The 21,571-nt window shown below is 39.9% G+C and overlaps 2 protein-coding genes across 2 annotated transcripts; both read left to right on the top strand.

Annotated features, from left to right (window-relative positions):
* The first annotated feature begins 2,478 nt into the window (after positions 1 to 2,478).
* Positions 2,479 to 17,174, top strand: LOC114246695 (uncharacterized). The gene is made up of 13 exons (XM_028179366.2): positions 2,479 to 2,789; positions 4,576 to 4,759; positions 6,106 to 6,221; positions 6,992 to 7,156; positions 7,706 to 7,843; positions 8,491 to 8,585; positions 9,416 to 9,569; positions 10,883 to 11,017; positions 11,470 to 11,575; positions 12,739 to 12,872; positions 13,302 to 13,406; positions 14,342 to 14,435; positions 15,961 to 17,174. The coding sequence occupies exons 1-13, from the start codon at positions 2,649 to 2,651 to the stop codon at positions 16,704 to 16,706; spliced, it is 2,313 nt and encodes a 770-aa protein (XP_028035167.2). The 5' UTR covers positions 2,479 to 2,648; the 3' UTR covers positions 16,707 to 17,174.
* Positions 17,175 to 18,226: 1,052 nt separating this feature from the next.
* On the top strand, positions 18,227 to 21,203 carry LOC149499953 (uncharacterized). Its single transcript, XM_089737839.1, has 3 exons — positions 18,227 to 18,389; positions 19,224 to 19,303; positions 20,382 to 21,203. Exons 1-3 carry the CDS (start codon positions 18,364 to 18,366, stop codon positions 21,008 to 21,010), a joined length of 735 nt encoding a protein of 244 aa, XP_089593965.1. The 5' UTR covers positions 18,227 to 18,363; the 3' UTR covers positions 21,011 to 21,203.
* The last annotated feature ends 368 nt before the right edge of the window (positions 21,204 to 21,571 follow it).

Raw genomic sequence — 21,571 nt, 5'->3', positions numbered from 1 at the left:
TTGAAGTTTCGGTACGCCTTGTCGTCATCGTGGCCTAAAGGATAAGACGTCCGGTGCATGGATGTCCTAGCGATGCACCGGTGTTCGAATCCACCGCACAGATGGAGCTCGATCCAGTAGCCAAGGCTGTCTCCACGTTCATCAGCGCTCCGCTCACGGTCTCGCTACGGTGAAGGAATAACATCGTGTTCTAAAAATCAAACCCGCAAAATGATAATTTGCGTAATTTACGTAGGACGTCTTGTGAATCCCCATAGGTAGGTACCACCACCCTGCCTATCTCTACCGTGGTGCAGTAATGCGTTTCAGTTTGAAGTGTGGGGCAGCTGTTGTTCTATAAAAACTGAGACCTAAGAACTCATAGCTCAAGGTGGGTGGCGCATTTAAGTTGTAGATGTCTATGAACTCCGGTAACCACTTAAAAACAGGTGGGCCGTGAGCACGTCCACATACTTAAGCAACAAAAAAAAATTACAGCTCTTTCGAATTTCTTTTCAAAACATTTCGCTCATTTGCTTTTCACGTAGTCAAATATACTACCACGAAAACCAATTAGGTAATTTCTTTGGGGAATTGTAAAAAAAACAGTAGTTATAATTCAATAAAACACGTTGTCGGTAAGGAAAGAATCGACAGCTCTTAAACAATAGAGATGTCGGAAAAGCTTTTTCGTTTCGATGTATAAATAATTTCCTTCGAACGAGTGAGCGAGACAGACACAGGAAGCTACGAGAACTTCCTTTTTTGAAATTCATTCCGTTTCCGTCGTCGATACGTTACTGGCGCGCCATTTATTTGAAGATCACACAATTTCAGCTAGTTCTTTGTGTTACGGACTCTTTAGAATTGATTTCGCTCAATTTTAAGACGGTTTTATTAATAACTCGGTTTGATGGTAGAGTGGGAGGGATTAGGCATGGGGTCGACTAGTTTTTTGACTAAGCCGAAGTCGGCCGGCTTCAGAGCGAAGAGTGGGTCCAGCGTAGGCTCCGACAGGGAGACGAACGGGAAATTGAAAAGAAGTAAAATTCGGTAAGTATTGTTTGTTGACTTCATGCGAAGGGAAGGTTTTCCACTGAGCGGGTGATATTGCTCGGTAGACCGACGGTCCGAATGTTTTTTTTCCCTTCCTATGCTGATAGCCTTGAGAGGCTATATCAGCGTTGCCCTAGCGTGTAGGTGAGCTCTCAGGGCTCCAACCGGAGGAGTTTTCAACACTGGCGCTAGCAAGAGCAGTGCTCGGTGGAATCTACCAGCGGATCGGAAACGCGACTCACTGAGAAGATCCGGCGAGAAACTTAGTGGGCTGTGTCTGTGGGTTAATTTACTCACCAGTTTTGATATCTCGCTACGGGAATTCGGATAACGTTAAAAATCAATATTAGATTACGCCAATTTGAAGTATGCGTGCTTCAGATAAAGTCTCATAATGTTATTTAATTAATGAATTCCAACGGTTCAGTTGCTTAACTCTGCTCTAGTTTTTTCTGTTGCCGTTGCAGTCGGGCGTGCATACGGTCCATCTGATGGTAAGTGGTCAGGGGCGTTCGTAGATACCGAGTCACGGGAACAGCCACGCGCTGTGCTTACTGCAAAGTCTCATCTTAGTAAAGTATAGCCTTTTAAGGCCTTTATAGCCTTTTAATCTTCTCAGTGGGTCGCAATTCCGGTGGTAAATTCAGCGAAGCAAGGCTCTTTACAGGGTAGATGGTAGCAAAGACTCTCAAGTCGAGCCTTAACGTTCGGTGAAGCTAGTATAGCGTCTTCAGTGTGCTTAGGGCGAGTTTTTTAACGTTCTCGATATCGTAAAAGTTAACTTAAGTATGCAGTTGGAACAGCGCCCCTTGCGGCAAACGTATGCAACTCCATACAAATTTGAGTTAACTTTTACGCTATCGAGCACGTTAAAAAATTCGCAATAAGCACACAGATCATTAGCAGTAGGTAGGCAAAAATGAGTTTTATTATAATTTGCGTAAAAATGAGTTTTATTATTTTTATTATCATTATAATTGAAATTATAATCTGCGTAATTACTGGTGGTGGGACTTCTTGTGCGTCCGTACGGGTAGGTACCACCACCCTGCCTATTTCTGCCGTGAAGCAGTAATGCGTTTCGGTTTGAAGGGTGGGGTAGCCGCTGTAACTATACTTGAGACCTTAGAACTTATATCTCAAGGTGGGTGGCGCATTTACGTTATATATGTCTATGGGCTCCAGTAACCACTTTACACCGGGTGGGCTGTGAGCTTGTCCACGCATCTAAGCAATAAAAAAAAATCTTTTAATTGCTTACATGGGTGGACGAGCTCACGACCCTCTTGATGTTAAGTTTTTACCGGAGCCCATACACATCTACAACGTAAATGCCGCCACTTACCTTGAGACATGAGTGGCGGTGTTATACACAGCCAATTGAGGCAATCCGTTTGTTTATAACCGTAACCATAGCAACCAGAATCTGTATAATCAATACTACATACCGAACTCGATCGCATTGGCCGCAGAACCATGACGCGCGATGGATATCAAACTTAATTAAATCAATAGAATTAATTTCATTAATTTCATTATGGCCAATTAATTGCATTTGTTGTTTTTATTCAAAAATGAAACGTGCTTAATTTAGATTTCGTGAACCGCTGATAATGTATTCGTATTTCAAGTACAGAAGGCCGATGAAAATGAACGATTATGGGTTGAAACGGATCCCGGATTATACGGAGCTGGCTTACAAGGAGGCTGTTTCGAAGCTGAGATACTTCTTATCGGGAAACTACGCGCCTTCTGTGAGTTTATATATTTATGATATACTAGAGGTCCCGCAGTAGTCGAAATTCGACTATAATTAATTGGAATTGTAAGTTTGTACACTATTATGATTGTATTTTATACTTCTATAATCACAAATTTCGCCAAGACTACATTATAAAAAATATTAACAAAGACAAACAATATTTAATCTATTCTCAATTTGACCACAGACGTCAAGAACAAAAGTTTGACAATAAATAGTATGCATGCGCGTGTGCGTCAAATACATGATATGTAGTGTGTGTAATGTTTTCTTTATAGATTTAATGTATCTTTTATGCATTATTTTAAAAAATATTAGCATTGTGCACTCCATTTTCTCTATAAGCGTGGGAAATTTCATACTCTTCCGTCCGCGCAAATTTCGTAAAAAGGGATACAAAGTTTTTGCTTCACGTATTAATATTAACAATATTATTTATTGTCATTATTATTAGACAGTCTCCAACACTCATATAAATATTAGCCTATCCATTAAGTACGTGTATTTTCTACATGGATACCAAGTTTCAAGTCAATCGGATGTTTTGTTTTTTTCATTTAGTCAGTATCATGTTGCTTCAGTGCGGAGAATTCGGAAGACTCATAGAATAAAACAATTGTAATTCATATTCTATCATTATAGCGCGATACGTGATCCCGTAAAAACTAGTTTTAATAACATTAATAAAGAATTATTAAAAAAAAAAACTACTCTTTAAATTTTCTGATTTTTATAATCTATTTCATATTCTCAAACATCAGTTTGCATAGAATTATTTATTTTAATCCGGAACTAGAAATTCCTATTTCATGTTTCACGATCATACGAACATATAAATACAAGGGTTCCATAACATTTAAAAAATTAAATAATTGTTTTTAATAGCAATGCAAATAAAAAAAATAAACAACAAAAACGCAACCACAATAAACACTGAAAATATTTGAGAAGAGAAGCGATAAGAAGAGAAGATAAGAAGAGAAGATAAGAAGATAAGATAAGAAGATAAGAAGATTAAGAAGAGAAGCTTTAGCGTTTATAATTTTGAACTAAGCACGGATAATAAGTAGCTAGCGGAAGTAAATTGTTTTTCCTCAGATTATATTCGTTTAAATACATCAACTAGATAATGACCGGTATTTTTTTTTTTTATAAATTGTGTTTTTTATAAATATTTAAACACTAATTACATATTGATAAAATGATGAAATATGAATAATATTTTTCGATCTTACCGACAGAATAATAAAAAACGATGAACTGGTTATTTAAAGAAAAAATCAAAATTATCAATAAAGTTGATTATTGAAAACACGAATAAAACAACATTTTCGAAAAATAAATCGTAGCTAGATCGATTTATTGCCCCCTAAATCCCCTGTATACTAAATTTTATGAAAATCGAGATTCAGATTAGATATATATTTATATACAAGAATTGTTCGCTTAAAGATGTAACATATTTTTCTTTATTGCTTAGATAGGTGGACGAGCTCCCAGCCAACCTGGCGTTAAATGGTTACTGGAGCCCATGGACATTTACAACGTAAATGCGCCACCCACCTTGAGATATAAGTTCTAAGATCTCAGTATAGTTACAACAGCTACCCCACCCTTCAAACCGAAACGCATTACTGCTTCACGGCAGAAATAGGCAGCGTGGTGGTACCTACCCGCGCGGACTCACAAGAGGTCCTACCACCAGTAAAGATAAAATAAATCGCAAAAAAAAGGTTTTTATACTTACGAATTATTAAAATTTATTCGTGAAAATTTAGGCTCGCAGCTACGGAGGTTCCGCCTCGATAAAGAATCTAGACGAATCCGATGGCGACCTGGACAAGAAATATTCTAGTTCGTACAACGCCGTCGGCGACTTCAAGCCGAAGCCGAGACTTACCGCCAAGTATGCCACTCTTTATGCCGACAGCTTGAAGAACTACACGCCCGAACCTGTCAATGGTAAGCGTATTTTTGTTGGCACTATTGGGGGAGGGATCGCACTATTGAACGATTAGCAAAAATAGCTTGTGAAATCGTGAGTTTATGTTACTCGTAGTGGGGGGATTGTGGGGTGGGGGGATTGTGGTAATTTTTTTTATTTCAGCAGCAAAATTTCACATGTTTTGGCTTAAAAAGCAGCAATGTCGTTACATGACATTGATTCGACCTCATTGAATTCATGTCGTGATGCATTTCAACTATCTTATTGAATAGTTAGGTCAATGAGCTCACGGGCCACCTGGTGTTCAGTGGCAGAACCTATAGACAACAATGCGAATGCCACCACCCGCTTTGAAACGTGAGGTCTAAATCGCATTGTATTGCATGACTTCTATACCGTCTAACCGCAATCATGACTGCTTCAATGCAAAAATAGGAGGGACGAAACTACCTAGCCATGCGAGCTTCCGTTACGCTCTACCATCAGGCAATATTTGTTTCTGGTTTTCACCAGCTTTCTTCTTCTTTCTTCCACTGGTAGTTGCGTTTCGGTTTGAAGGGTGGGGCAACTATACTTGAGACCTTAGAACTTATATCTCAAGGTGGGTGGCGCATTTACGTCGTAGATGTCTATGGGCTCCAGTAACCACCAGCTCGTCCACCCATCTAAGCAATAAAAAATAAAAAAAGAATGGGTTATCTTATTTCGTGGCAGGATGGTGGAATCTCTGTATGCTTAGTGCGGGTATTTTAACGTTCTCGATAGCGAAAAAGTAAACTCAAATTTGTATGTAGTTGGAACAGCGCCTCTAGTGACAAACGTAGGCAAACGTTTCAACTCCATACAAATTAAAGTTAACTTTTTCGCTATCGAGAACGTTAAAAAACTCGCACTGAGCACAGTGTACCTGTAAATCGATTGTTCGTTGTTATCTATAGGTGTATATATAAAAATGAATTGCTGTTCGTTAGTCTCGCTAAAACTCGAGAACAGCAGGACCAATTTGGCTAATTTTGGTCTTGAATTATTTGTGGAAGTCCAGAGAAGGTTTAAAAGGATAAGATAAATATGAAAATGCTCGGAATTAAATAAAAATAACAAAATTTTGTTTTTCCTTTGATGCGTCCCCCGTCGGACGGATTCCTTTTGTTTGTTTTAAGTTTATTTTATACAAAAGTTTAGGTCTTTTATTTATCGATTGAGGCACTACGAAGTCTGCCGCGTCAGCTAGTCTCAAATAAAAAAGGTATTCAGGTAATCGCTTACAAACACGATTATCCTAGAATTGGACCAACGCATGACCACACTTTCGGCCTCACTTTGTTGCGATCACATAGAATTCAGTATACAATATGACCACCAGTTCCTACGTCGGCTGGGGCTGGAGATTCGTCGACCGCGAACCCTGACGTCATCAATTTCATACATAAACAGGAAGAGTACATCGAGCAATTAGAAAGGGAGAGTCAGTATTGCAGGGTACGTCTAAATACTTAAGTCCTAAGTCAATAAACTCCTTACTGGTTTTTCACTATCTCGACTAACAGTCCGTCGTGCAATCGTCGTGGCCTAAAGGATAAGACTTCCGGTGCATTCATATATAGCGATGCAACGGGTGTTCGAATCCCGCAGGCGGGTACTAATTTTTCTAATGAAATACGTACTTAAAAAATGTTCACGATTGACTTTGAATTAAATTTTATTACACTGGTGGTTGGACCTCTTGTGGGTCCGCACGGGTAGGTACCACCGCCCTGCCTATTTCTGCCCTAAAGCAGTAATGCGTTTCGCCTTGATGGGCGGGGCAGCCGTTGCACTATACTGAGACCTTAGAACTCATATCTCAAGGTGGGTGACGGCATTTATGTTGTAGATGTGTCTAGGCTCCGGAAACCACTTAACACCAGGTGGGCCGTGCGCTCGTCCACCCATGTCAGCAATAAATAATATATTTAACTAACCTATAGACACATCCCAATGAGTTTCTCGTCGGATCTTCTCAGTGGGCTACTATTCTGAATCTATCGGTAGATTCGATGAAGGACAATTCTTGCTATGGCCAGTGTCAGCAAGGTATCTCAGACTAAGACGCAAAGGCCGATATTAACTTAAAAACGTGAGATACAAGTCTCAATTATGTTGCATATAAGAAGCATTAAGGTCTTATAAATGTTTGGTTGGTTGGTTGGTTAACTTTGTTACGGTAAAACTGTATTATTTCTTGAACGACCCATTGAAATCTTTACCAGGACGAATTGAACAATCTGCTCGGTAAAGTGAAGGAAGTGATCTCGGAGAACGAGCATCTGCACGAAGCCCAGAAGAACAAGTTGATTTCTAGAATGTTCCATTCGTACAATGGCTCCGAAACTGATGACGTCGACGACAGCACCGGTCTCGACAGTGACAATAAGGTATGTGGTGCTAGTGATGATGACGATGAATAGATATTTGGCCACCCTAAACACATCATTACGGATCCTCCCGATCCATTGACAATGCTTTTAGGTACCTCAAGCACCGGTCACCGTCCTCGTCGAACCCGTCGCTTGAGACGAAGGTCTCGACGAGTAAATTAACCCATAGACACAGCCTACGGAGTTTCTCGCCGGATCTTCTCAGTGGGTCGCGTTTCCGATCCGGTGGTAGATTCTGCGAAGCACTGCTCTTGCTAGGGTCAGTGTTAACATAGGTAGGGAAAAAAAATAAAAAAAATTAGTTTGGATAGCCGCAGAAAGAGCTGTGCTTCTCTGAATCTACGACCGGATCGGAATCGCGACTCACTGATCAAACAAGATATTCATAGGACGACGGCGCGACATTGCGTTCAAAAACTACTGGTTAGACCTTGATAAAATTCCATTGAACCATACGACAAGGGCTAGTTTTCAAATAAAAATTATCAAATATGGTTAAATTAGAAAAAAACTATCGATTCAAAAATGGTTTCTTCGTACGTTAAGACAAGCCCATCGAAAGCTCGGAAGACGTCTAAAGCTCGTGGTACGCGGCTGGAAGGTCCAAATATCGTCTTCGAGTCTCGCATCGCAGAACTGGAAGCTCAGCTAACTCAGGCCAAGATCGACTTGAAGAAGCTGCAGGTAAGTGCAAAAGGTTCTTTACAATTAGGTACAGTTTGTAATTCAGTGGTATTGGAGACCGCGAGTTAGCTGTGTCTATGGCGTTGCTGATGTCTACAGATTACGGCGACCTTTTACATACAGTAGGGCCTATCAAGGCCTAATAGGCAGAGAAGATAAATACCACAGATTGTTTTAACAGCGAATAGGGAATGTAATTAGTAAAAATGCACACAAATGATGTAGACCAAAGAATTATTACGAAAACAACTACCATATCTTTCCTTTTTTTAGTTTAAAAAGTCTGGTCTTTATTTTGTTCTTTATTTCGTAATTTGCAACCGGCATCATGCTAGATCTACTGGTGGTAGGACCTCTTGTGACTCCGCACGGGTAGGTACCAACACCCCGCCTATTTCTCGCCAATTTCTGCCGTGAAGCAGTAATGCGTTTCAGTTTGAAGGGTTTGGCAGTCGTTGCCAGTATACTGAGACCTTAGAACTTATATCACAAGATGGGTCGCGCATTTACGTTGTAGATGCTCCAATAACCACTTAACAACTTAAAAAATACAAAGATCATTTTTGCGGCTAAGGAACCTATTGCTAATTTACATTACCACTTTAAACTTAGTTTACGTTACCTTTACGTTTCTGTTCTATTATTAGGATGAAAACAACGAGAACAAACGTAAGTTGGCCTCCGGACTTGTCGACTCGACTTGCCTTGACGGCTTCAAGCGACAGATCGACAATCTACAGAGGTAAGAAGTATGTGGAGTTTGAGTGTATACAGTAAAAAACTCTTTATATCCGTAAATTGGCCGTGAATACAGAATACGTGAATATGGAATGGTAATTTATATATATGGGATTATTATAGGAGATATCGTCGTTGCCAATTTGTAACAAAAAGTTTCAGAAAGGTCTGTTTTACTTTTTTATTAGTCCATTTGACAACGCGCTTACGAAGGATATTCGGTTGGATACCTAAATATTGGAATCTTTTATTATCAATGTGTGTGTGTGCCGATTAATCTAGTTTACCGGTAATTTGGTTTTTTAACTAGTCCGCACGGACTAGTATCACGACCTTTTTTTTGTTTTTTTTTTTAACGCCAGGGAATCCATTTACGGAGTCCTGGTCGAGGGGGGTAACGGACCGGGCTATGTCAGACCCGGTTCTCCAGAGAGGAAGAAGGGGAGAAAAGGAGGATCGAGATTTTCCACCTCCCACAATTTCTCACAGGAGACTGACTACGCTTTGAAAAAGGCGCGTTTGTAAATAAAAATAAATAATAAACTAGTATTTCCCACCCTGCCTATTTCTGTCGTGAAGCAGTAGAACGTATGGCTGGAAGGTTTGGGTAGTCTTTGTACTGTCAAAACTGCTTAGAACTCATGCCTCAAGGTGGGTGGGTGGTATTAACATTGTTAATGAATATGGGATCTAATAACCACTTGACAGCATGTGAAAAAAAAACTGTTCCACTATGATCTTTTTAGGTCTTTCAAGGCCACGTTTACGCAAACATTACTTAGTTGCGACATAAAATTCTTTTGTGAAATTCGGTTTTAAATCAACCTACAACAGAGACAAGTCCACGTTGGAAGCTCAAATATCTAAGCTCAAACTGAGCTTGGAGCAGCGCGAAGACGACAGCGGACGGTACAGGAGAACTGAGGTCGTAGAACAACAACTAAGAGAAGATAAGAACAGTTTGGAAGCAGAAATAAGAAGTCTCAAGGTAAATAATCAAAAGAGAGGATGTGTTGTGAAAATTATACATTGATGCGTGGTACATTGAACGCAATGAAATACAACACAGCAAAAAAATATTATAGCAAATGATTAATACTCGTACTCTCCGTAAACTACAGACTTGTAGGTGTTGTTTTGGCGACTATAAATCACAAAAAACCTATGAAATATTTGGTAAATACAATTGTAATTTTAAACAATTTATTATCAACACGATAATAATCTATACTAATAAATAAATCTACAGCGATTTTTACTGATAACTATAACTATAACTACTGAACCATGCATCCGATTGACTTGAAACTTAGTATCCATGTAGAAAATATATGTACTTAATGGATAGGCTAATATTTATGTGAGTGTTGGACTCCCTACACCAGTTGCGGGGGCGTTAATGATGAGAATTTTGTGGGGGTGAGAAATAATAATGTTAATTTTAAATGCCCAGCGAAGCGGACGGGTACAGCTAGTATATTATAAATTTCATTGTTCTAGCGAAATAATTGATGGTCCGCCCAATAACCACGCAATCAAAAGCAATATGGCCGCGGCAGCGCGTCACCCGGGGACATTGACCTTGCGCGTCAAATGATTTAGATTTGTTTTAAATTTCCTGCATCACAATACCACAATAAAATATTTCCATTTTTCTACAATTAACCTTATTTTAAAGGTTTTTCCGCCTTCAATGGTTACAGGTTTCAGATTAATAAACATAAATCTGATTTGATTTATTTATCGAATATTTAGTTTTGTTTCATTTGCTTTTATCGCGTTAGACTGGCCGACGCCATCACCATAAGGCAAGTGACTTAGACACCCATATACATTGCAGCTGTTCTTATCCCCACCATTGAAAACGGGACGCAGGACTGCTTCGCCACACCAAAACCCAGGATGGTAGTAAAAACTAGTAATAATTTAAATCATTCGTTAATTGGAACGGACGGTTTCGAGTTCTGTATGCTTAGTTCGAGTTTTTTTACGTTCTCGATAGCGTAAAAGTTAACGGAGCTGGAACGTTTCCTACGTTTGCCGCTCGGGGCGCTGCTGCGCTAAATTTGATATTATTACTTCAGTGCGCCACGTAGGATACCGGTGACTTATATAGCAATCAACGTGTTATTTATCATATTTGTATGGAATAGGATCGCTTGCGTATGTTTGCCGCTAGGGGCGCTGTTCCAATTGCATACAAAATTGGCTTAACTTTTACGCTATCGAGTACGTTAAGAAACTCGCACTAGGCTCAGACGCATCAGGCTGTAGAGGCTGTACGAGCTGTTACACATCTAGGAGGAGTTGAGCAAGGAGCGTGCGCGGGTGCGGGAGCTGGCGGGGGCGGGGGCGCGGGGCAGGGCGCGCGCCGAGCACCTGGACGACCTGCACCACGACCTCGCCGCGCAGTACGACACCGTCGCCAGACTGCAGGTGCTTATGACGGGAGTGCATCATTCCGAAACGCTGTCCATTGCCGCGCCACTAAGAGCGGGTTTAACCGCCACACATTTGACACATACACATTGCCCTTTAATGCAATACCAATATTACACAGTCGGCGACACATTTGACGCATTGACATCGGCCTTTGACGGAATACCATTTCTGCCGCATCAGATGATAGTTTATGAATTTATTTCCCGCAGTTGAGGTGTTGAATACAGTATAACTAAAGAAAACGACTATCTTGAAATCTAATGTACATTAGCGCTAGTTTTATCGCCAATAAATCGGACATTACAGTCGATTGTTCGAGTATGACAATTTAGTCTCACCGTGCGTTGATACTTAACGATCTAGGAGCACCTAATTCCGTCACATAATACAAAATCACAAGAAGTTATTAGGATATAAGCTTGTAACAGCTTCACGACAACTTTCAGCTTGACTTGGACCGTCAGCGGCGCGAGGAAAACGACCTCAAACGAGAACTGACCCTGAAGAACTCCGCCGTTGAGGAACTGAAGATGGAACTCAAGAATAAAACTGGTATTTTTTTTGCTATTGCTTGGCTGGTTCGGGGAGGTCACGCCCCACCTGGTGTTCAGTGGCTACCCCGAGGTTAAGGCGGCACCCACCTCGAGACAGAGTTCATCCATATTATCTGGAACCGCTGCGTTCATCGACAGTGCGTTTTCCGGCTTTGGAATGACCTCCCCGCCACGGTGTTTCCCGAGCGCTATGACATGTCCTTCTTCAAACGAGGTTTGCGGAGATTACTTAATGGTAGGCAGCGGCTTGGCTGTGCCCCATGAGCGACGGTAACCACTCACCACCAGGTGGGCCGTATGCTCGTCTGCCTACAAAGGCAATAAAAAAAAAGACATTGATTATTGAAATTCGAGTTTAACTTCCTCTTCTTTTTCTCCAACTTATCCCACTAGGTGGAGTCGGCACAGCTAATTTTTTTCTTCCATTCTCTTCTATGAGCCGTCATCTCAACACTAACTCCTCTCTCTCTCATAGCGTCACTCACACATTCCATCGATGTCTTTTTTGGTCGACGTCTTCCCCCTCTACCTTGCACTACCATTTCCATACATCTCCTAGTCACATGCATCTTCTCTCTACGCATGTCATGTCCATACCACGCTAACCGTCCACTCTTTAGTTTTAGTTCGAGTTTACCTTACTTGTGTATTTTAGATGAATTTGTATTTTATTGAAAGAACGTTTATTGGAGATAGGGACCCCAGAGAGCCCACTGAGTTTCTGAAAGGATCTTCTCAGTGGGTCGCGATTTCGATCCGCTGGTAGATTCTGCGAAAGGCTACTCTTCCTAGGGAGGGCCAATGTTTGCGAACTCACTCATATTAAGCCCGTGATTGAGATCACCTACCCGTCCTCACCTATCTGGAATATCCACTCTCTATACTCTATTTCTAGTAGCATCATACCTATATATATATATACCGAAAACCCGGCCCAAATCGGTCAAGTCTAGTCGCAGTGAACGATCGGAGATTAGCGCACGGGGTCGCAAAAAAAAGCGTTATAATTACCATGTCATCAAGTCACAGCGAACGAGGACGCAAAAAAAAACCAAAAAATCATTTTAATTGCCATGTCAATACAGTTGGAATTCCTTTAAAGTTAACATTCGAAATGCATTTTCTAACTTGATAGCTTATTCTACGGCTATGTTGTTTCAGCATCTCTCCAGGCTGATCTGTCTCAGGCTCACGCCGAGAAGGCTTCGTTGGAGGAGGAGCTGGCGAGCGCGCGGCTGGCCTTAGAGCGACACCAGCGCCAGACCAAACACGAAACTAATCGACTTAATTCAGAGGTCACCTCATAATGGTTCAGTAGCTTTAGACTTTAACATGTGGCTATAGCGGAGAACGACTAATCCGAGGGCTGTGACACCTTTGAAGCTTCTATAGTTTCGTGGTTTGCGGCTTTTACAATGAAAGTCACGCGGCAGCAACGCGAATTTAGTGCTTTATTTTTGAGAATAATTTTCGGTATAATATCAGTCAGTTCAAATTTCAGCCACAAATGACGTCATCATGAAGTTTGTGGGGCAATTTTTGAGAATTCATAAATTTTCCAGCATAACACGCCAGCATCCGGGATTTCGGACAGAAATTCGTTTAAGCAGCGCAATTGCCCTGGCCGTTGGACAGTTCCTAGCTCTATGGGTCCTCAGCCCTGCCAGTTGCTAGCCCGATCTTTTTTTCTTTTCAATCAATCAATTCTTTCGCACCCCTCACAGATCCAGTCCCTCCGCCAGCGTCTGGACCGAGCTGACGCGGACCTGGTGCACTCGCGCCGCGAGAACCTGCGTCTCTCTGAGCAGATCTCCAATCTCGAAAAAGAGGTACTACTCCATTTATCGTACGAAACTATTATAATTTAAAATTCATTAAATTTTACATTCCCAAATCAGGAATTCATGTCTATTCTGTCATTAATGTAACGGAAATACGTATGATAGCCTTGAGAGGCTATTTCAGCTTCTCCTTGACGTGTAGGTGAACTCACGGGGCTCAAACCGGAGTGTTGCTAACACTAGCCCTAGCAGGAGCAGTGCTTCGCAGAATCTACCATCGAATCGGAAACGCGACCCACTGAGAAGATCCGGCGAGAAACTCAGTGGGCTGTGTCTGTGGGTTAGTTCACTCGTCGAGCCCTTCGTCGCAAGCAACGTTCGACGAGGACGGTGACCGGTGCTTGTGGTACCTAAAAGCACCGTTAATGGATCGGGAGGATCCGTAATGACGTGTTTAGGGCGACGTCGACCCAAGAGCTAATGGTCAGACGACAATATCAAACGTTTCAAAAATATATTGACCTTACTTGGGATTGAATTGAGGCACTATATTTACAATATTTTTCTGTAAAAAAAAACTTACATATTCACTGAAGAACATAATAAAATAGTATACGACATAATGAATGTTGACTTAAATTCAATTTACGTGTTGTAAGTGATCTTTTGCATATCGAAACGAAAAATAAGAAAAAAACAGCTCATTTATTAATTTGGTATCACTGAACTACTGAGCCAAACAAAAGAAAATGCTTTAAAAATAGACAGTGGAAACTTTACTGTTTCTTTTTTGCCTATTACTGCTGGTAGAGCATCTTGTGAGCCCACACGAGAATATACTATCACCCTGCCTATTATTAAGAAGCTGTACAGTTCCGATATGAAGAATAGGACAACCGCCATGACACATATATCTAATAACTCAAATTGAGTGTACTTTGAAATATCTATGGTTTCTTATGGTAGTGATATAAAATTCTCAGATTAACTTGAAGAGCTTGAGCCCAATCTCTTCAGAGAAGAACAAGAAGGAAAAGGAGTTGTCTACCATGCTGGAGTCCATTGACAACAAGCACGGTGCGTACACCAGCACCACTATACAGACGTAGCTTTCCGGGTAAACTATCAATGTTTTGAAAGCGATTTAGATATATTTAAAAAAAAATATATAGTACATTTTATTATTGATATTGGCAACAATTCCTATATAATCTGCGAATAGAGGGTTCATTTGTCTATGATCGCGAATTGCTCAAATGTCAAATTAAATGTTCAGATTATGGAGGGTGGAATTAAGGAGTACCATCTTGTATAAGGGACTAGTCGAAAAAGTGTCCGCCTGTTAACAACAAGTTATTTTTAAAGACTCATCGAAATAGCGCTAGTGTAAGAAGTGGAAATTTTATGAGTATAGCACTTTTACTCAGAGTAAGCAATGCTGGATTGAAAAATGTAATATTTTCCATGACTTGTGTAGTTAAAAATTATGTAAAAGTAATTAAAAACAATTGTTTATTTTTATTACTATTTACGTAGGAAGTGTTTCTTTCCTTCTTAATTGAATATCCTCATCTAACAGTTTATGTCGCTGATTTTTAAATCTTTCCACTTGCTACTGTGGCGCCACCTTAATTGGCTCCTTTTCAGCGGAAACTTTTTAATACACTGAGCTGGTCCTTCTCATTTCCACCCTACCTAATTCAGATATAAGAAATTGAAAATATATTTCAAAGGATTCAACATTTAGAAAAGTTCAAAGAATTAGTATTTTTGTTAGAAACATACCACAAGGGTGTTGTGGTTTTGATCGAAATTCTGCCAATATTTTTGCGTAAAGCATGCAATTGGAATTTCAAAACATTTGTAATTTACTTGTACATCGAGCGCTTGCACGTCACAGATGTATGGAATACGCTTTCATTACCTTCAATGGTTTATTCATCAGATTGTTGGCTAGTGGACAATAGTTCAGACCGTGGTTAGCGCTTGCATCGCTTGGTTTCCAAAAACATGTCCTAACGACGACACAATTAAAATTAATTTTACGATTTTAATCGCGGCTTATTTCTTATATACTTTCATAGCATTCGTTCCGACTTAAAGAAGAGAATCCGTAAAATTTGTATTAATTGCGTCCGCGACTCGCGATTAACTAAGGAAGCACTTTAGAGAAGGTAGTCTTAAATTTTGGGGATCCCATTGGTGAAGTTGTCGATGAATTAAATCGAAACAACGCGATGCACAAGTGCTCTGAACGCGGTCTCTGTATTAGCTCGTCGATATTAGCGAGGGAATGTTTAAAGCAAGAACATTTGGTTCCACAGCTAAAACGGTGGCCGAGTTGGAGGGCATGATACATTCACAAAACAGTCTGATGGAGAAACTGACCGGAGAGTGTCGCTTGCTCACAGACAAGCTCGACGACGCGAACCGTAGGCACAAGTACGAATCTTTACAACTTTACTCGCACCAGACTCGACCCCGTCCCCCGTGCCCCCTGTCCCCCAACGCCCCTCGCCAACCCCGAACGTTGCTATTGTCATTACCCATTTAAGAACGTAATTTTGATTCCTAACGTCGCGTGTGTATTCGTTGGCGGCAGGCAGAGCGCGGCTACGTGCAGACGAACCGATCACACGTCACGACCGGCCGGGGTCCCGAGACCGACTGATAAAGGAGAGTCGCACCTCAAGGCGCCGCTCCGGAAAAGAGTCCGATTCGTCGTGTAAACACCAGCCGATAATCGTTGGCCCGTTGACGACAAATCAGGATCTCGCTGACGCTGACGGCGAAAGGACCTACAATTTGCCGCTTATGATCCAACAGCCCTTTTTACGTGAGAAAAAGGAGCCAATCAAAGTTGATATAAGCGTCAAGTTGATACCGAAATCGAGGAGGAGAGACAAGAAACGCACAGCACAAGTAGATGAAGTTGCTTTAGACGATAAAGGCGTTAAGAATAGTGTTAGTATGGAGGTGTCAGATGGTGCTGTACGGGTTTTAAGCGAAACAGTTGAAGTTATTGATGGCACCGCTAATATAGAAGCTTCACGATCGGAAAACGTAGTTGAAGATGACAGAATTAGTCCAATCAGTATACAAGTGACATCGCCAAAAGCAAACACTGCCGATCTAGAGAATATTGTTCTAGATAAAACCGAAGATGCACGTGATAGTACAGATGGAGATCCGAATGAAGATGTTGACGAAACTAATCCAGAATTATCAGATACAATTATTCCAGTTCCAAATACAACTTCTGAAGATGTAGATGAAAAAATTGAACTTACAGAAGAATTAGTTCCCGTACCAACAGAATCTATTGAAAAGGGAGACGAAGATACTTAAAAATGTATAAATTTTAATACACATATCGGCAGTGTACTACGCGAAAGTTTATTAGGTATAGTTGTATGAAAAAAAAATCTTGCCTGTAATACTGCTTGTATTAGTAGTCGCAGTGAATGTTCCATGCTTATTATTTTATTTGGAAATAACCATTTAGTTTAAGTGTAATGTGAACGTGATATTGTTAATTAAGTTATAAAGTTTGTTGTTGTTTTTAACTGACCTCGAAAAAGGAGAAGGTTCACACAATTTTAGTGTATTTTTGTATCTTCATTTTGATCTTTAATTTCTCATGTGATTCCAAATTCTATTAAGATGTGACCAATAATTTTTGAATTATCCTTAATAATGCATGTTTAATTAACTACATTAATGGTGTACTTACTTTATTTTATTAAAGTCGGTTTTTTTGTTGTTCAAACATTAAAAGGATATATGTTATTTAAATGGGTAATGATAATCGACACCTAATAATTACATGTAGTGCAATAAAAGTTTTAAAACACATGTTACTTTCCAAAAATATTTTTTATGTACCTCAATTATAATACATAATATACTCATAAAGTATGTGCTAAGATAACTATGAACGATTATAGAATTAATTATATCGAGAGCTGAAAGGCGAAATTTAGCTTAATACGCCACATTTATCTTTGTAATTAAAGACCCGTTTTATTTGGTATAAGCATCAACAGTTCGATGTTTTTAATTGAACTTCAATCAAGTTTACTCTTTTCAAATAGCTGAGAAAATATTTGTTATATTTTTTCTAAATTTTAAACTTTAAATGGTTCTCCTGTAAAGTTGCAAAAATTTCGCTTAGCCCAAATGGCTTTTCAACCCTCGATAGATTAACTGGACGATGTCAATTGACCGCAGTGAAGCCACATATACAGGGTGTTCCAGAAAGAATGGATAATCCTGAAACACCTCATAGTAGAGCTGCTATTGGGGACACAAAATAAAAAAATTAACAGTAAAAAAATTCTCAGATAGTACCGTTCTTAGTAGTAGATCAGATGTTTGTAGCTGTTGTATATCACAGAAACGCGCAGTAGTATAAAAAATAATGTTTTCTTTTTAAATACGTAATTTGGTTACTACATAGGAAATATTTTTTGTAATTTTTTATTTTTAGTCCCCAATAGCTCCACTATGAGGTGTTTCAGGATTATCCATTCTTTCTGGGACACCCTGTATAGTTTCATTCTACATTCAACATTTTGCTTAAATAGTATGAAGATCAAAAAACCCAATAGATATTTCATTCGAATTCAAAATGGACAACACTGATCTAGTATAACAAAAGCATAGAAAAGCTTGCAGTAGTTTTTCATAAGCTCACAGCTGCTCACAGAGGTTCACGTAAAGCGTTTACGTTTCAGAGCGGAGAAAACACAATTGCTTTGCAGGAACGCTGAGCTAATGCGGAAGCTCAGGAGCTTGTGGTGTTCCCACAAGAGATATTGCACTACCACTGTAGCACGAAGCTCCACCCCGCTGAGCGGATACCCTCACAGTCGATCATCGTATGACCTAGACCGCACCTACCGAACATCGACCCCCTTCACTAATAGATTTAGGAGCTTTTCATCTAGAGACCACATCGGAGGCCTCGTGAGAAACTTGAGCGATCTATCCCTTGATAGAGTCGATGACTCCGATGTCGAGCCTTCGAAGGTAATGGCTTGTGTTCAATACAATCTGGTAGATTTTGTGGGTAGATGATAGTTATTTTGTGAATTAGTTCGGGTTTTTTAGTACTTAAAGCATGAGAAAATCGCATGATCACGTATTGGTTTAGCGAAATCGATTTCGATAAAACCTTAATACAACTATCCTAATTCAGTTCTATTTCTTTTTGATAGTTTCAAAACATTAAGCTGCTTTCAGACTACGCTATACTATAGTGCCATATAGTATAGCAGCGTATACTTAACCAATAATATATAGTACAGTACAGTGTGAACGTGTCCATAACAATGTATGGTGCGCGATATTGTTGTGCTTTAAGATATACGCTATTATATTATAGCATAGTCTAAAAGCTGCTTGACTCATTTAAAATCAATGCTTCCCGTCAACGAACTGTAAACACGCAATGGACGACGTAATACGATTGTCTTCTAAACTTTCTACTGGTGGTAGGACTTCTTGTAAGTCCGCGTGGGTAGGTACCACCGCCTTACCTATTCCTGCCGTGAAGCAATAATGCGTTTCGGTCTAAAGGGTAGGGCAGCCGTTGTAACTATACTTGAGACCTCAGAACTTATATCTCAAGGTGGGTGGCGCATTTACGTTGTAGATGTCTATGTGCTCCAGTAACCATTTAACTCCAGGTGGGCTGTGAGCTCGTTAACTCATCTAAGCAATAAAAAAAACACGCAATGGACGACGTAATACGATTGTCTTGGGTCGCGAATATCGATTTGTTTCATTCGAATTGTATATCTCAGCGAGAAATGTATTATTGCACGTTTGTGTGGTGTGATCGCATGTGCGTGTGTGCCGCAGGGAAGAATTGGCAGCTCTGCAGCGTCAAGTAGACACTCTGGGCAGGACACTCCAGCCGCCGCACGCGCCTAGTCGTCAAGGTACGGTACGACATTAGTTCGACAATAGAGTCTAGGAATGAGAAGTGTGCTTAGTGCGAGTTTTTTAACGATCTCGATAGCGTAAAAGTTAACTCATACAAAGGGGAGTCGTTTAGTGGGTAGGGCCTTAAATTCCTTGGGCCCGCGGTCTGCTCCCAATACCTTGCAGATCGTCGAGTCCCACATACCCCGCGCGCCCCCTTAGGCGCGGGGATGTCGAAGGAGGTTCGGCCCCCGGCACGAAAAAAAAAAAGATTAATGAATTCCCAGGAGTCCCTGGTAAATTTGCCCAACTAAGAAATTATAACATCAACAAATTAAATATTAAAACAACATTTCACGTATTTTATGAGATTAGTACCATATGTTTGAAGCTCAATATTTTATTGCCATGTTTATTAGAGAGTATTTGAATTTGATAAATAATTAATTTAGATTTTAACGCATATAAATTTATTCTCAAGTAATTCACAAATTGTAGATGTGATCTAAGTAATAAAATCTAAACTATTGGAACTTTGAACCCTATAAAGTGATCTACAGAAGCTATAAAATAAAATAACGGTGCGCGTGCAACTTGGTGCACGTGAATGAAGTGAAACTTCTTTTTTGATATGTAGTATTGTGGTTTTCTTCATTTTTCATCTATAAATCAGATTGCTCTTGTAATAGGGAATGCTGTATATAAGAGATGCGACATCTTCAACATTTATTTATATTATATATAGCTATTTTAAATTATACATAGAAAAATAAATTTAATTTTTTTTTAAATACTTCATTATATATTGGATGCTACTCGTTGCTAACGCTCGCGCTGGCCTGTAACATGTATACTATGCGCATGCGTTCGAGTGCCACGAATTCACTCTCGCTCTGTTTCTTTCTATTCCATGGTAGCGTTAAACGTTTGACGCAACCTTGTTGGAAGTCGCATTAGAAGTTTCACTTCAAAAACTTCCAATGACATTCGACACAATAAATGTTCTTTGATTTCGACTAATAACAAATCAATATCATATTAAATCAACAATGAATGTACAAAATAATTTATTTTAGAACTTTAATCAAATTACAGCACATCCCACGCACTATACTCCAGCCGACAGAAGCATACCCTTTGTTACTTCCTCTCCCGGACACGACGATCCCGGAGATCAGTCCCCCGGACACACCGGACATACAGACCGACCGGACAGAGAGCGACTCCAACCCGAGCATCACGACCACCAAGAGCCTACAACAATAACCGACGAACATCAATCTCAACCAATGTCCAAAGATGATGAAGAACCGTACAAAAATCAAAACGATGCACCAATTAAATCAGAAAGACCAATGGACGTAGAGCATAAAGAACAGACTTATCAAGAGGATGCGAATTTCATTGGACAGGAACAAAACTACGAAGCGACGCAAATGCAATACCAACCTGAATACCAAAATAATTACGAGGAGCCAACTTACGCTAACGAACAATATGAAAATTATGAACAATATCAGCAATATGCTGACCCCAACGCGCAATATAGCGAAGAACAATACAACAACATAGCCGAAGTCAACTACCAACCCGAGCAGAATTACGAACAAAGCTATGAGAACACAGCGGAGGCTCCACAAGAACAATATTACCAAGGCACAGAGCCCAATGACACAAATCCAAGTGATGCTCCAACGAAAATGGCGGAGGAACATCAGAGTTAGCAATTCGTATATTTTTATTTCTTGCAACATTTCCGTTACAACGCTTTTGATAGAGTAACGTGCCACTAATAGATCAGCTTTTGGCGTCGGATAAATAAACTATGAAAGTTGAATGTGTTGAATAATAAAATCTATTGAAATGTTTGTTGATAAACGAGTTAATAAATCGCTCAATACTTATATTGCAATTGGATATGATGTTTTATTTGATTTTTTTATCTACAGGGAAAACGTGATTATTTTGTTTTTTTCTTCAACTTAAGCCCCATGATCTCGATTTTGTCTTGACGGTTTCTAAAACAATATACAAAGTACTTAAGGGTCAGGGTGCGTACAGAAGTCGTGTAGGACTATGCGATTTATAAGTGGCACGGGTTGGCTTCGCACCTATTTGGACTACCAAGCAGTCCTTCGTTCTTGTTTGCATGAGACCGACGTTACACTATTTAATTTGAAGAAAATACAGCACGAAACATTATAGAACGGTTTGGCGGGCACTCGAGCTGTTACTTTTTAATTTAATGTTTCTTCAGGCTTAAAATTCTTATATCAATCGATTAT

The sequence above is a fragment of the Bombyx mandarina genome, chromosome 24 (genome assembly GCF_030267445.1).
Source record: "Bombyx mandarina strain Sakado chromosome 24, ASM3026744v2".
NCBI lineage: Eukaryota > Metazoa > Arthropoda > Insecta > Lepidoptera > Bombycidae > Bombyx > Bombyx mandarina.
The sequence above is the reverse complement of the archived record's forward strand: the minus strand, read 5'-3'. Positions and strand labels throughout refer to the sequence as shown.

What these genes read in the sequence shown, in the direction of transcription:
- LOC149499953 (XM_089737839.1), top strand. Translation starts at nt 18,364, where the DNA reads ATGACTCCGATGTCGAGCCTTCGAAG. An exon ending in CCGATGTCGAGCCTTCGAAG is followed by an intron (nt 18,390 to 19,223) that starts GTAATGGCTTGT and finishes TGTGTGCCGCAG; the next exon opens with GGAAGAATTGGCAGCTCTGC. An exon ending in GCACGCGCCTAGTCGTCAAG is followed by an intron (nt 19,304 to 20,381) that starts GTACGGTACGAC and finishes ATCAAATTACAG; the next exon opens with CACATCCCACGCACTATACT.
- LOC114246695 (XM_028179366.2), top strand. Translation starts at nt 2,649, where the DNA reads ATGTATTCGTATTTCAAGTACAGAAGGCCGATGAAAATGAACGATTAT. An exon ending in CGGGAAACTACGCGCCTTCT is followed by an intron (nt 2,790 to 4,575) that starts GTGAGTTTATAT and finishes GTGAAAATTTAG; the next exon opens with GCTCGCAGCTACGGAGGTTC. An exon ending in CTAATCGACTTAATTCAGAG is followed by an intron (nt 12,873 to 13,301) that starts GTCACCTCATAA and finishes CACCCCTCACAG; the next exon opens with ATCCAGTCCCTCCGCCAGCG.